Below are 15,915 nucleotides of genomic sequence, written 5' to 3'. Positions count from 1 at the left end.
TCTCAGGCGCCATCGGGCATCAAGGCAGGATACACCCCGGACGGAGTGCCAACCCATCGCAGGGCACACACACACTCTCATTCACTCACGCAATCACACACTAGGGACAATTTTCCAGAGATGCCAATCAACCTACCATGCATGTCTTTGGACCGGGGGAGGAAACCGGAGTACCCGGAGGAAACCCCCGAGGCACGGGGAGAACATGCAAACTCCACACACACAAGGTGGAGGCGGGAATCGAACCCTGACCCTGGAGATGTGAGGCAAACGTGCTAACCACTAAGCAACCGTGCCCCCCTATTCTTAAGTAATATTCTTGCTAATTATTAAGTAGGGGGTTTTTGTGCTGTTGCTGAGCACAGATTGGAAGAAAGTATGTTACATGCTAGGATAAACTCAAAGTTTTGTATCATTTAATCTAATATTTTACCGTAATGTTACTGCCTGTATGTGTACTGTATGTGTGCCAAACACTGTAAATGTATCATACTCCACATTTAAGGTGTTGAACTGCTAATGGGAATGTTGTGAGTTCAGATCTGAACCACCAAGCTGCCTCTGCTGGGCCCTTTAGGGGCAGATGTCCTTTATGGGTCAGTTTTGAGAATTGATGAGACATTTGAAGGTCATGACCATATTTGGTTTCACTGAGGGAAAAAGCAGAGCTTTAAGATCAAAAAGATGGATCGATATGACATCATTGGTTTTGCCATTTTACTTTCCTTAAAGCTATATTATTACAGTGACTATTATTATTTAGAGAGCATCATAACTGTAGTTTTTTATTTAACATTCTCCAAATAAGGCAGGCAGTCATTTTGCCATTTTTTGGACTTTCAGAATGAATTATTAATTCTTAGAAAATGCACAGCTAAACACACTCATTCCATTCTCATCAGAGACCACTGTGAAATAATTTTTCAAGTTGCTATTAGCTTTTACACTAAAAATATAAACCCACATATTTCCCCTGAGAGTATGTATGTTTGATTTCTTGCTGGTATTTCTGTTCCTTCCCAAGCCCGTTCATACGATGCACAGTAAAACAGAAAATGAACATCACCTGTGCACAAGGAACGAGATTAACCCTTATAATTGAAAATCAAAACAAATTCTGTGTTGTCCATATAATGCGATGGACCACCTTATTCTTTTATACAAGCAAAGACTGATTGTAACAAGATTGTCGTTAAAATGACTGTCGAATAGTCGCATCGCACTGTGATGTAGTCAGATATGACATGGCTGAAGTCCATGTAGTTTTGTCAAGTAAGAGATCAGTTTACAGGCTTGGGGTTTAAAGCCAGGTGCCTTAACAACTGTCTCATGAATTTAGTGCTAATGAAGCTTTTAAGAAAACGTTTTATCTGAAAATCAATGTTACATGCTACTCCAGTGATTAAGGCTCCTGTACTGTTACAGCCATGACTTGGGTTTCATTTATCAGACCCTACTACTGGTTGTGCAAGCCAGTGCACTCTTAGTGGCACTCTTAGTTCTAAGCTTGGGTAAAAAAAGGGAAGGCCCAGCAGTGGCAGCTTGGCACCGCTGGTATTTGAACTCATGACCTTCTGATCAGAAGTCCAACATTTTTGTTCTTTTAGTTTCCCTCTGTAGCTGGCCATATACTTTAAAAACTAAAAGATCTGATTAAAATTTGCTCTGCCACACATGCAATTAACACAGCTTCATGATGTTGTGCTAAGCTTAATGTCATCACAGCAGTACCAGGCTTCGATGTAACTGTGATGCTATCTGTCTCATATCCGAGGTTCAATTCATCAATACTAATGAATAAGAGGCTCTTTGAAGGAAAGAAATCCAGTGAGCTTCTGAATCCAACTCATTGTCACTGATTAAAAAAAAACCCTTTGCGGTTTAGTGGAAAATCAGTGGCGATGCTGGGTTCACATCTTAGTTTAAGTTTCTGTCTGTATGGCGTACATGTTCTCACTGTGTAGATGTTCAGTTTCTTTCAACCTTCAAAACACATTCTGTTAGGTGAACTAAATTGCCTCTAGGTGTGAATATTTGTGCACAGTTCCCTGTGATTGCCTGGTATCCCATCCAGGTTGTTTTCCTGTCTCATGCACCTGCTGATCCCAGGATAAACTGGTTACCAAAAATGAGTTATTGAATTCAATGCCCAACAGTAATACCCAATGCCCCAATAATGCTGCTTCTGTAGCAAGGGATCACAAATCCAATCTTGGACACCATGCAGTCAGCTGGTAAAACCAACACGTCTGTGGACAATACAATCAATCTGCACTTTCTGAAAGATACTATTACATCTGCCTGGAAACTCATGCAAGGATTCTGTTTCAGGTTTATCATCGGTGTATTTAACAGTATCATTATCTCAAAAGATCTGCATTCTCTTAAGAAAGATCTCTGTAAAACTAGTTTTGCAGCTGACTTCGAGTTTGCAGCTGACACCACAGTGTGTGGACTGTTCAACTTCAAGTTTGCAGCTGACACCACAGTGTGTGGACTGATTGACTTGGAGCTTCTTGGCTTGATACTGACTGGGGATGATTCTGCTTTCAAATGCAAGATTGATTGTGAACTTCATGAGACCAACCCACCTACCTCATCATACCCCATTCCACCCATATATCTATACAATCCTGGTGACCAGAACCATTACATGGTTCATCAGTAAATATCAGCAGAAGGAAAGCTGGAGCTGGCACCTAAAACTCTCTAAAATGTACAATGAAGCTTTTTGCAGTGCGTTACTGAACCTTGTTGAACTGGAAAAGTACTATTTAAGTATAGAAGGGTGAAATGTTGTAGGTTCAAATAGATGTCTGAATGTTCAAAGTAATTAAAGACAAGCGCTTCTATAATGTGGTGATTAAAAAAGTGAGCATCAGGAAAAGCTTCTTCCTTCAGGCCATCATACTCCTCACCTCGGACCTATCCATCTTACAGATCCCTTAGGACTCCAGAAAGTCTCGTTTACTCTATTTTGACTTTTTCTATTACTACACACAACTAGATGAGTACGTCACGTCTGGAGTATTCAAATTCAAACTTTAAGTAGCAGTGAAATACTTTAAGACTGTCTGTGTTATAACAATACAAACATTCATTCATTCATTCATTCATTCATTTTCTACCGCTTATCCGAACTATTCTCGGGTCACGGGGAGCCTGTGCCTATCTCAGACATCATCGGGCATCAAGGCAGGATACACCCTGGACGGAGTGCCAAACCATTGCAGGGCACACACACACTCTCATTCATTCACGCACTCACACACTACGGACAATTTTCCAGAGATGCCAATCAACCTACCATGCATGTCTTTGGACCGGGGGAGGAAACCGGAGTACCCGGAGGAAACCCCCGAGGCACGGGGAGAACATGCAAACGCCACACACACAAGGCGGAGGCAGGAATCGAACCCCCAACCCTGTGAGCAGAGGTGTGAGGCGAACATGCTAACCACTAAGCCACCGTGCCCCCTTACAGAACAGACAACTGAAATAAAAATTTAATAGTAGTAAAACAGTAACAATGCAATATATCTTAAAACAACACCAACAAAAAAAAGAAATTTAAATGTAAAATTAAATGAAATGACAAAATAAAAAAAATACAGCATATAAATACAATTATTTATACCTATAATATACAATGGCTTATCTAAATATGAATATGCTGCTATGACTATAATATGACTGCTTATGTATAAAAATACAGTAAGTGATGATGAATACTGGTGATTACACACTGTATGATATGAATCTATATAATAATATAATAAATATGATAATTCCTGATTATATGATGAAGAATCTCTAATGATTGACCTGAAATTGAATAAAGATAGTATGTTCTGTTTATGTCATCAGTCAATCATCAATTTGCCAGTCAAGCACTGATGGTGCTGGGAGCACTAGGAGGTTAGCTGGATAAAAAGATGGACAAGCAAACTGTGTAGATCTAGATACATCATTGTTATTGCTATGAGAGTTTACTGCTACTAGAATAGAAGCACGTTGTAAATATTCTGTGCATTATTAAACAGGACTGTCTCGGGCAATAATAGGGTCCAACAGATATGTGTGCAATTAAAAACAATTAAATGAAAAGAAACCAAAACCTACTCTTATATGAATTAAATAAAATTGGTACATAGAAGCCTTTATTATAGCCATGTAAACATTACAGCACAGTGAAATTCTTTCTTCATTTATCCCAACTGAGGAGGTTGAGGTCAGAGCACAGGGTCAGATATGATACAGCAAAAATGGAGGAGAGAGGGTTAAAGATCCAACGGTGGCAGCTTGGCAGTGATGGGCCCTTGAACCTCGCTCCTCTGAGTCTTACCCACTTGAACCACTACTGCATCCACAATGTGATTTTTAGTTTCATGGAGTTTTTTTTTTTTTTTTAATACTAAGCTGAAATCAATGAATAACACTGTGTAAGACATGCCAGAGTTTGTGCTGATGTTGATTCTGCTTGATTACAAGTAGCTACCAAATCAAGGATAAATCACACAAAGGAATGAATATGATACATAATTTAAAAAAGTTACAGAAATAAAAATAAATCTGCTTTTCCATAAATGTGGTACATTTTAGAAATTAGTCTTCATAAATAATGAATGGGTTAGTATCATTTATATACCACTACTCGTATGTTTTAGTGAAAAGATTAGTTCCTGTAATATTTGTTTGCTATATTATAGCTTTCTGTGCGTATTATATAGTATACAAGGTCAGGCTGGCCTAACAGGGGTTGTAAGTGATGCAGAGAGAAGGGTAGTGCTGAACAACCACAGGGTGTCACTAAGCACAAATCAGTGCTGCACAGGCAGTTAATCAGCTAAGACCCAGACTGTTTAATAGAACACACTGAACACACTACATGCAAAATGTACTAAATGAATGCACTTGATCTATTACGTACTCAAATGCAGTGTTTCCCTGTTTCACCAGAGAACACGCATGAACAGTTTAGACTTAGGAACAGAATTAGGCACCGCCCTTCGTTATTTAAACTCAATGCAGTTTTCCACATGAGCGAGTGCGATAATGCTGGAGCCCAATTAATTTCCTTCTGTTCCTACTGTATAGTGATGTTTCAAAAGCCACGGAAAGCCAGTGACCTACTTTTGTCTCATGAAAGAAAGGTTAAAAAACAGATCTAAGATGACATTCTTAGATGTTTTGCTTAATAGATGAATGTAATTGCCATGTGATATTTTATTATACTACTGTTATGCACAATACTAACAATATAACATCAGCAATATACCCATTTACTCTAGTAGCAAACATTCAAATCTATTCTAGTTAATAAACACAAAATTTACAGCAAAGGAATGAATGAAAAACAAAACAAAATATAATCCAAATTACAATTAAAAGAGAACTAGAAATCCTTCTTTTACAAGAGAGTAATTTCCATTACAATAGACTGTGTGACACTCACAGTGATGTTTCTCAACCTGCAGTGTGTATTCATGTGCCTTTCACTTTCTTTATCTTCTTCCCCAGCACTAAAATTTTATAACGATTGAGATTTAAGTTATAAATCTTATATAACAATACTATTATGCTGGGATATGGATTCTGAGCAGATGTGTTGATTAACGTTGTACATTGTAATGATGATAAATTCATGCAGGATAAATGATCTCTGTATGGATGTAAATCACTGAGATGTGAACGTCTTCATGATGTGAAAATTCCATATATACTTAGTAAGCCTGATATTAATACAAACAGATTGTTTTGATCTTTATTAGAAGGACTTATGGGTATGTGTGATCATGACTATTGCATGTATGTTAGCTATACTATACCTGTGCTAGAAATTCAATAACTTACTTAATAAAACCCCAGAACCATCATTTCTCTGACATACAGTATAGGCTTCCTGATGTGTCTGTATTCTGAAGACAAATCATAAACCCTCTGTATCTTTAGTATAACAGAACTTTACGAACATATCAGTTTAAACATGAAATGTACTACTACTTTTTAGTGAAAAAATTGATATAACCTTTACCAGTCTGGGAATGTCTTAACACACTAAACTGAACGCTCTCTCTCTCTCTTTCTCTCTCTCTCTCTATGTGTGTGTGTATATATATATATATATATATATATATATATATATATATATATATATATATATATATATATACATACATACACACACACACACACACATATATATATGTATATATGCGTGCGTGTGTATGTGTGTGTGTTAAACACACCTAGAAATATTGCTCTATATCTGTTGTAAAGCAACCATCTATCCATCCATGCAACACAAAGCATGTGTTACAATGCTTCACAAACTGAAAACCTATACTTTTGGATATTTTGATACTTGTAAGCAAACAGCAATACTATAATTTCACTATTACACTATTCTAAGTACTGCATGCTGAGTGCAGAATTGTGTACGCATGCAGTTATAGAAGTCTGTTGCTCAGAAATATTGTTTGCCTCATCTATTCTGAACAGCAGGAAGTTGGTGGTGACCATATGCTGGTGCCATATTTGTTTACAATAACACAAGCTTTATCTGAGAGTTCCTGCTTATCCTGCATGCAGAGAGGGAAAAATGCGGGGAAGGTCAGAACCAGAAGAGATGAAGAGCTACAGGGGCGGGATGCAGTTGATGAGAAAATATCTCATGCCTGTAACTAGCCTGTGGCTCTCTGGACCTCAGAGTATAGCACTGATAATAAATGTCTGCCTCACTGTCTGAGCTATGGTTCCCCACTGTACTCCAAGCTTGTGTCGAGGTAGGACGATCATTAAGAGCTTAGGTAAAACACAACATTTGTGAGAGGTTGCGTGTGGATAATAAGGAATATCCTGCAATGACATTGCGTGATTGAGCATCCCATCGTTTATGAACACAGCAGAAAATAATCATGAACTGTTTATAGCACAATAGACAGCAAGTAGGCATCCTTACCTGGTGTGCTCACAGGGTGTCTGGTGAATGACACGTTAAAGGAGGGCTCTTCGCTCAGAGGAGATGGATACATACGTCGGCGAATGAAAAAGCCAGCTCCACAGCAGAAAAGCACTCCCATCATCAGCAGCAGCCTAATGTACAGTACAGACAGCCAACGGAAATGAGAGGAACACCATCGTGACTATGTTCTATTACTTTCATCTCTGTGCATTATCCTAATTTCATTGACACTTCCATTTACTGGGTACATTATTAAATCTGCAGCTTTTACAACATCCGAGAAACATCACTCCTTACATTTAAAGTTTATTCTCTGTCAGAGTTCAGTAATTTTTAGAGATCCTGACTTTGTTCAAGGACATCGAATACTCTGAAATAGGGTGTGTCTGTTAGTAGATGTTGAAAATGTTAGAAATTAATTTTTCTGCGGTAGCACTGATCTTGATCCCTTATGCTCTATGAGACCTGCCTTAAGATATGCATTTCTGTAAAGCTGCTTTGTGAAAATACTATAGGAATAAATCTAAATTGAATCCACAGTACATTAACCAAGGTTTAGTTTGATATCTGTAGAAAACAATCTACAGTGTATCAGCAAATCCGTAAGAAAATATTGTGACTTTTCATAGAAGTCAGTAATCTTTTTTTTTAATTTATAAAAGTCTATGTAAGCAGTCAAAAAGAAACAGTAACATGATCAACCGAATTGATGTGTGTATTTAACATTTCTCTAACTAGACAGACTTAACAGTGCTGTACAATTTGAAATATATCCAGGAAAAGTGTGAGATAAAGGAGATTAATAGCTTTGGGTCTATCGAACAGTCCACACACAGCAAGTGACATACAGCCCTATAAGGCTGAGTATTGATCTGTAAAGGCAGGAAGCAGAGATGTTTACTGCACAATGGTCCTACAGGTGCTGTATATAATTTAACACATTACAGTGTAGCAAAATACTTACCAGGTGCCTGATATGATTGTATAGAAGGTTTAGTATTAAAATGACATGTAAAAATAATCCAATTTACCAGAAGTACCAGAGCCTCTGGATGGAGAGAGCGCGGACACAGCAGCGAGTCCCGCAACAGTCCTCGTACGAGCGGCATCTGTCCACACAGGAGAGAGAGTTAATGGCATCAATAGCCAAATATATGCAAACAAACAGCAGCTATTATACTTTATTTAAGGTCACAAATCACATTATGATTTATCAGGTGGTCTTGTAGAACCCATCGGATGTTGTGCAGCAAAAAAAATCAGGATTTGGATTTTACTGTAAGTATACTTTAACTGTAAGACACCATAAATATATTTCTTTAATGGAAAAATGTTTTTTATCTTTCAGAATATTTTCCTGCAAATGATGGTTATAAAACAGTCTGACTAAAGATGTTTGATTATGTGTAAATGTTCATAAAAGCCAAACCCAGCAAATATTTTCTGCCGATTTGGAAAAAAAGTTATAAAAACACTAAAAACGGAATATGTGGGTATTACTGTATAACTGAAATATATAATATAACTGTATAACTGGCATTTAATTTAGAAATTTGTGGTTATGTGGCTGTTGTAAAACTCCAGTTTGGGTTTGATTCTTAGACCAGGTGAGAGTTTGGTGTTTGATTTTATACAGGGGTTTGAAAACACACACACTCATATCATGTTGGACACATGAAACCAATGTAAGCATTTGAATGAAGTCAATTCATTTAACTTTTTATTCTCACGATCATCCGCTAAAATACAGAGTTCCTTTGCATTTAGTGACCTCTAAAAATCTCAGGTGCGAAACTCAAAAAAGTTTTGTGAAAGTGCTGGCAACACACCATAGGTCAGAAGCGAAAGATATTTTGTTTCCGTTCTATGTCAGTAACATATTTAACACTAAAACAGTGCCTGAAAAGGTAAAAATTTAGACAAATTACAGAAATGGTGTGAATCAAGTGAGGTGACAAGAACATGGTTAACATGAAAATGAAGGAGAAAAGGTTCTAAACCGTACACAAGTAAATGTGCACACTGATCAGGCCACACATTGAAACCGCTATTTAAAAACTGTTTCAAGTGTCACGGCTGACATGCTGGAAGTTTCCACACAGTATTAAAAGAAGGTGCTGTGGCTAACGGAACAAATTTATAAGCTGGCTTTTATCCTCATAAATCATAAAGGTTTTAAAACATCCTTAACCCTCATAAGCATGACCTTAATCTTCTGTCAGCTAAGGCATTAGCTTACAGCTTACTGCTATGCTCAGACAGACCAGTCCGCTCTCTCTTTATATGTCAACATTTCTTTTCTATTCAATTATACACACTAATAATAAATTAATAATAATTTTAACAGTAAAACTAAATGTTATATTTTCAAGTTTATAAATTTGTTTCTAGGATGACTACAAATAAAAAAATAACCTCTAATTCGGGGGCACGGTGGCTTAGTGGTTAGCACGTTCGCCTCACACCTCCAGGGTCGGGGTTTGATTCCCGCCTCTACCTTGTGTGTGTGGAGTTTGCATGTTTCCTCCGGGTACTCCGGTTTCCTCCCCCCGGTCCAAAGACATGCATGGTAGGTTGATTGACATTTCTGAAAAATTGTCCCTAGTGTGTGATTGCGTGAGTGAATGAGAGTGTGTGTGCCCTGCGATGGGTTGGCACTCCATCCATGGTGTATCCTGCCTTGATGCCCGATGATGCCTGAGATAGGCACAGGCTCCCCGTGACCCGAGGTAGCTCGGATAAGCGGTAGAAGATGAATGAATGAATGAATGAACCTCTAACTCTGGCATAAATAAAAATAGATAGAGTAAATAAATTGTAAAAATATAAACAAACACACTGAGTCCATAAATGAATAAAAAGAAAGAATTTATGTTCGATAATGCATGAAAATTGTATAATCTGATTTCTGTCATGTCGAGGTTTATTATTATTTTTCAATTACATTTTTTGTATAGCACTTTTAACAAATCACATTGTCTCAAAGCAGCTTTACAGAAGTATAGAAACAGAAAAAAAAAATTCTTATGTGTAAATTTACAAAACACAGATAATGTCTGTGAGACAAGTTAGGGCCTCTTGTCGCTATAAAAAGTCTCCCACATCTGTTTTTTTTTTTACACAATCTTAAAGAGAAAAACTGCAGCTGAGAACCCGGAACCCAAATTGGAAAAAGTACAGACTGCTACAAAGCATTGATACCTGGGACTCTTTCCATAAATGGCAAATAAAGGTACATATCTTTACAGAAAATGTCAAAATATCAATAATTATTCATGTGTCCATTAAAAAAAAACAACATAATAAACAATCCATTACATTTATGGCATTTGGTAGACGCCCTTATCCAGAGCAACTTACATTACAGTATATATAATTTTTTTTATACAACTGAGAAATTGAGGGCTAAGGGCCTTGCTCATGCACCCAGCAGGGGCAGCTTAGTGGTCCTGGGATTTGAACTCACAACCTTCCAAATGGTAGTCCAACACCTTAACCACTGAGCTACCAAACCCCAATGTTATTAGCACCAGTAGAGTAGAATGTAGAGTGTCTGCCATACAAATCCCTCCAAATGAACTGTATTATAGAAACGATACTACAGTAAGTGAGTAAAGCCAATTTAAAAAAAATATAAAGCCAATCTATTATAAAGCCAATTTCTAATACAGAAAATGAATCAACACCTTCTGATAAATCAGATGCAAGAATTTAAGAGCACTGTGGTATAAAATGAAATGCTTCTCCTGAAATGTCTAGAATAGTTTACATTTGTCTTTTGTTAGAAGACAAATTTCAAAGACACCCCTCCTCACATAGTTGAGTCATCCTTTCTGAGGACAGAGACTATCCAATTAGAACCTGTCAAGAGAGGCCAGGACCCATTTCTCTCCCCAGAGATATATAGTGATGAAGTGCTGCACCCTGGGTATCCATGGAAATGTCCTACAACTGAGAGCAGCCCATGTAAATTAAATTTTTCTATTTAATTTATTCGTATAATGCATTTAACGATTGATGTTGTCTCAAAGCAGATTTACAGAAGTATAGAAACAGAATAAAAGTCAGAGTAAAGATGATGCTTCCTGGTATACTGTACTGTATGTACATTCTGTTTGTTAGATTCATAGACGTATTATCCCCTGAAGAGTTTCTCTAATACGTTTTTCTTTACATAGCCGAATGGAGAAAATCCAGTTACACATTTTTATTTATTTTCTTTGTATTTATTTTTCACAATTGCTCATCTTTAAATTGAAAATTATATCTGTGCAGTTATTTCTACTGTAGCCTAAAAAAAAGGAAACAGACCGACTCGAGTCCAAGTGCTTATACAATCTCATTTCTGTGGTGATTCTGCACCTGGAGCCTTGCCATGCCCCATGTGTTAAACTGAACATCTTCAGCCAGCTCCTAGCAAGAACGCTCTCTCATGCAGGAAGGGTTCAATTATAAATGAAGAATGTGCTCATGTGTGCTTGTGCTTTCTGGATTAAAGGAGCTGATGAAGGAGGCCATGTAGAATTAATAAATCATGTCTAGATCAGGGATGATAACAAGGCCAGCACTGAATCAGTGCCTTCAGAGACGTGGGAGGCGGAGGATGATGCTACTGTATGATTGTACTCCTGTCACTCTGAAGTGCATGGGGACACTCCATTTACCCTTAACCAGAAAGATCTATCTGAACATTTGCAGCTCAGTGACTGGACAAGGCCAGCATTGCTGTCTAATCAAGTGGCATGACACACAATTTTTTCTGCTCCAGTTGAGAAAAAAGCCTATATGATGCTTACAGATGACTGAATGCATCTGGTATATTTCACTATCAGGCAAAGGACAATAATTCATTCAGTATGAAATAACTATTTGAAATTAAATTAATAATCATCAAAATCATTATGACTTTATAAAATGATGCATGCCTTTTTTCTTTTACCTTTATATTTAATACCTATTATTTATAGGTATTAAATACCTATATATTTAATAATTATTAGAGACAGGAAGTCTCTTATGGTCACTGAAGTGCAGTTTTATGAAGAAATGTCTGGAAGATTTTCTAAGCAATTCTGAAAACATGGCATAATCTTTCAGATTTGACTTGCTCCTCTCTCTGATATTATCATCAGAAATAAATGGAATCACCGCCTCTCCCCTAACCTTACACTTGTGTGGTGTTTGTCCACCATTTGCCTTCCACCATCACCTCCAGAATGTCCAGTTTCAAGCTTAGATCAAAGCTAGATATTCTGATTATTATGTTCAGCTTCTTTGCATCACCAGCTCCAATGCCAGTCCCCAGATGATTACAGAAAATAATATTAGACTGGATGCCAATGCAAAGAATATAGCAATTGGGTGGCCTGCGAGAACTTGGGAAGACATTTTGGAACTGTTGCAAAGGTCGAATGGTGCTCAGAGGCAGACCTGTCAAGAACGAGTTGCAGTGGTCCAGTCTTTAAATGAAAACAGACTGAACAAGCACCTGAGTGGCTGTGTGGATAGAAATGGATGAATCCTTTTTACTGTTGTAAAGGATTAAAATCAAGCATGAGCCTGTAAGTTTCTAAGAGGATCTAAGAGTTGTCCACGGAGCTCACGAGATCCTGACATGGGGAAACATCTGCTGGAATGAACTTCAGTTCAGTTTTGCTCAAATTACATTTTAGCTGTGCTCCATAATGACCTACCTTACTCATCTTTTTAAAAATTGCTAATAAGTTAAGTTCAAGCCTTTAGCTATTTAAGCTCCCTGGAAGCTGAGTCACAACACGGTGAAACACGAAAAGGTAAGCCACAGGAGCAGAACATATTTTCAAGGAGACAGGATATGAGAAAACATTTTACTGTCCATCAGCCAGGTGCAGAATATCGTGGGCTTAAATCTTTTATCTTTCGGACCGTACAGACTCTCTAATATTTCACACTTTGAGAAAGTCAGAACAGTGTCCTATATGTTTCACACCATGCTGAAAGTAATAGTTTCACATAAAACTATTTAACTAAATAAATAAACAAATGATAAATAACAAATAGGAAAGTCTTAAAAAAGAAATGTCTGCCATTAGTAATACTTGAAAGTATTAGCATACATAACAGGCCATATAAGAGGGAAAACTTTGGAGAATATACTTGAGGTAGCACAGTAGCATTACTAGCATTGTGAGAGAGAGCGAGTAGCTGGAGTGCATCTTTATCTAAGTGTAACTTTGTTGTAGCAAAACAAGCTGAAATAGACTCCAGACTGAACATTTAGCTTGATTTAGCTGGCCTGAGATTCGAATATTTAACTTGAACCTACTTCAAATCTCCCAAGAGCTGCTGTTTGGATTGCATTTATTAATTCATAAATCCATTAGGCTGGCACATTTCCTGTGTTGTGATAATTATTTTCACATTAAAACTGCAGGGCTGTTTTCAATGTGCTATGCCGCCCCTGTCATTTAAACATAAAAACACAATAATACAAGGCTTTATTTTTGGAATTCTCAGCAGATTATTTTCTGATTTTTACATGAATTAGGTACCCGGTGCCAACCACCAGCAAATTTCAGGCTGATTTTCTAACCCAGACTGTAGATTCATGCAGTTGTGACATATGATTATACACTAAAACTCACCCAAGATGTGATCTATATTGATCTAAAATATTTCAGGTCATGTTGTTGAGACATGCGTAAGTTGCAAACATCAGTGATTGAGAAGTAAATGCATTTAAGTTTGCATTCCAGAAGGAATTTAGTCATTGATACATGTGAGAAAAATGTGTGTGAAAAAATGAATATCATATGGTGGATGGGCCAATACTACGCTGTCCATGAATTTCTTTAAACATGTATGGAGCGGATGCCAGTATTCATTGTTTAGGGACTTAATATTTCAACATACAACAATCAGCCATAACATAAAAACCACCTGCTTAATATTGTGTTGGTCCCTGTTGTGCCACCAAAACAGCTTTGATAAGTTGAGGCGTAGACTCCACAAGACCTCTGAAGGTGAATCTGGCACCAAGACGTTAGCAGCGCATCCTTTAAGTCCTTTAAGTTGAGAGGTGGTGTCTCTGTGAATAGGACTTGTCTGAACAGATGCTTGATCAGATTAAGATCTGCAAGACTGAAGTCAACACCTTTGACACTTTGTCATGTTCCTCAAAATATTTCTAAATTATTTTTGCACTTCTTCTGCTGAAAGAGGACACTGATGTAGATGGTATTTTCAGGCTTCAGCTTGGGCATAGTCTGGGCCCGGTCCAGACAGGCTAGCCTTCCCTTCATCAATGAGCCTTGGGTCTCTTTTATCTGTTGCTGGGTCATTATTAGTTTTGATAGTGATAACTAACCACTACATACCTAGACCAATCCCACAAGACCTGCTATTTTAAAGGTATTCTGATGCAGTCGTTTAACTGTCACAATTTGACCCTTGTCAAGGTTACTCAGATTATTACACTTCCCTATTTTTTCCAGCTTCCAACACATCAACTTTGACAACTGACCATGCACTTGCTGCCTAATATATCCCATCCCTTGACAGTTACCTTTGTAACAAGGTAATCAGTGTCATTCACGTCATCTATCAGTGGCTTTAATGATATGGCTGAGCAGTGTATGTACACACATGCAGTATAACGGCTAAATGTTTTGACTGGATTGAAATTCACTGATGCAATCTTTGTTCTTTGCACAAACAAAACAAACAAACTGTTATAAAAAAAAGGTGTTAATGCATTTTGTAGACTGGATCAGTGTTATTCAGCTGTGACATTGAGAGCTCATGTGATTTCTTTGTCTGCAGTCCAGGGGAAACCAGAGCTTATTTCAGAAGAAATCGGTAGCCTGTACCTGAGCCAGCTTTCCCACCTAGTGAATGCAATTCAGCTAAAAAGAGATGATGTTAGAGTAAATGTTACTATTTTTTATAAAAGGACTTACAGTATTTGTGAGTAAAAACTGGTGGAGAATTTCAAAGCGCTGAAACATCGACTCGAGCCAGCAGTAATAATAATACCCAGAAGCGACTCTCAATGGAGTGAAATGGAGTGGAATGAAGTGGAATGTCTTTGGTTATATAAAAACTCTATTTGAACGAAATGGCCTGAATGACATCTAATGGCTGTCATAGTTTTGAGATTTGTTCAATAGAATGACTAAAACTCAGAGCAGGATAAAGCATGATTTTCCACCTTTAATGTGATAGAGCATCCATGTATATTTACATGAATTCTCAAAATAAATGGAAACATTTTATGGGAAAGTACATTACAATAACCTGTTTGCAGAAGTGAAAACTTCTTTTAGAATGAAGCATGTGTCTGTATTCAGAATGAAACAATTACAATCAAACTCATGTTCAGGCATAATTATCAATGAACCTGTTGTTAATGAAGTGATTCTAATGAACCCCAAATAAAGCTGTTGCATTTGGAGTTTCTTGACATCTTCTTGTCTTGTCTTAATCTCCATCTGTTACAGCATTGATAAAGCCATGGACCACAAACGGTCTATAGAGCTTGTGCATGTCCTTGTTCTTGAAAAGTTTCTTGTTTCTTGTTTCTTGTTCAAGAAACGGGTAAAAAAAAAATGCCTGAAACATAAATTCTACCATGAAACACTGAAAAGTCTAAGTGTAGAAAGCTAGGCACCACAGTGACATTACCATGAACAGGGTTCCCCTCAAAAATCGATAAAAAAAAGACAAAAAAAAAAAAAAAAAAAAAGGGAGGCTGCCAAGAGACATACAGAAACATTAACAGAGATGAAAAAATATCTAGGAAGATCAACTCAATGCTGCTGAAGAATCTCTCCCTTATTCTTCATTTATAGGCGATGGGTAGGGTGACTAGATGGATGCCATCAAGAAAAGAAAACACCCAAACACCATGTGGCAACATCACCCTAAACCATGTGGCAAAACTGTGGTATAGTCTTATGACATCATGTTTCTAA

General features: G+C 37.4%; 1 protein-coding gene across 1 annotated transcript in view; it reads right to left on the bottom strand.

Annotated features, from left to right (window-relative positions):
• The window catches only part of vopp1b (VOPP1 WW domain binding protein b), a 41,865-nt gene that overhangs the window by 2,304 nt on the left and 23,646 nt on the right, over positions 1–15,915 (bottom strand). Inside the window, exons 3-4 of the mRNA XM_060869649.1 lie at positions 7,996–8,073; positions 6,962–7,095 (exon numbers count right to left, since the gene is read on the bottom strand). Coding sequence (XP_060725632.1) covers positions 6,962–7,095; positions 7,996–8,073 — 212 coding nt within the window. The remainder of the gene's footprint in view (positions 1–6,961; positions 7,096–7,995; positions 8,074–15,915) is intronic.

The sequence above is a fragment of the Tachysurus vachellii genome, chromosome 5 (genome assembly GCF_030014155.1).
Source record: "Tachysurus vachellii isolate PV-2020 chromosome 5, HZAU_Pvac_v1, whole genome shotgun sequence".
In the NCBI taxonomy this organism is placed as follows: Eukaryota; Metazoa; Chordata; class Actinopteri; order Siluriformes; family Bagridae; genus Tachysurus; species Tachysurus vachellii.
This window is presented reverse-complemented; position numbering and strand designations above follow the sequence as displayed.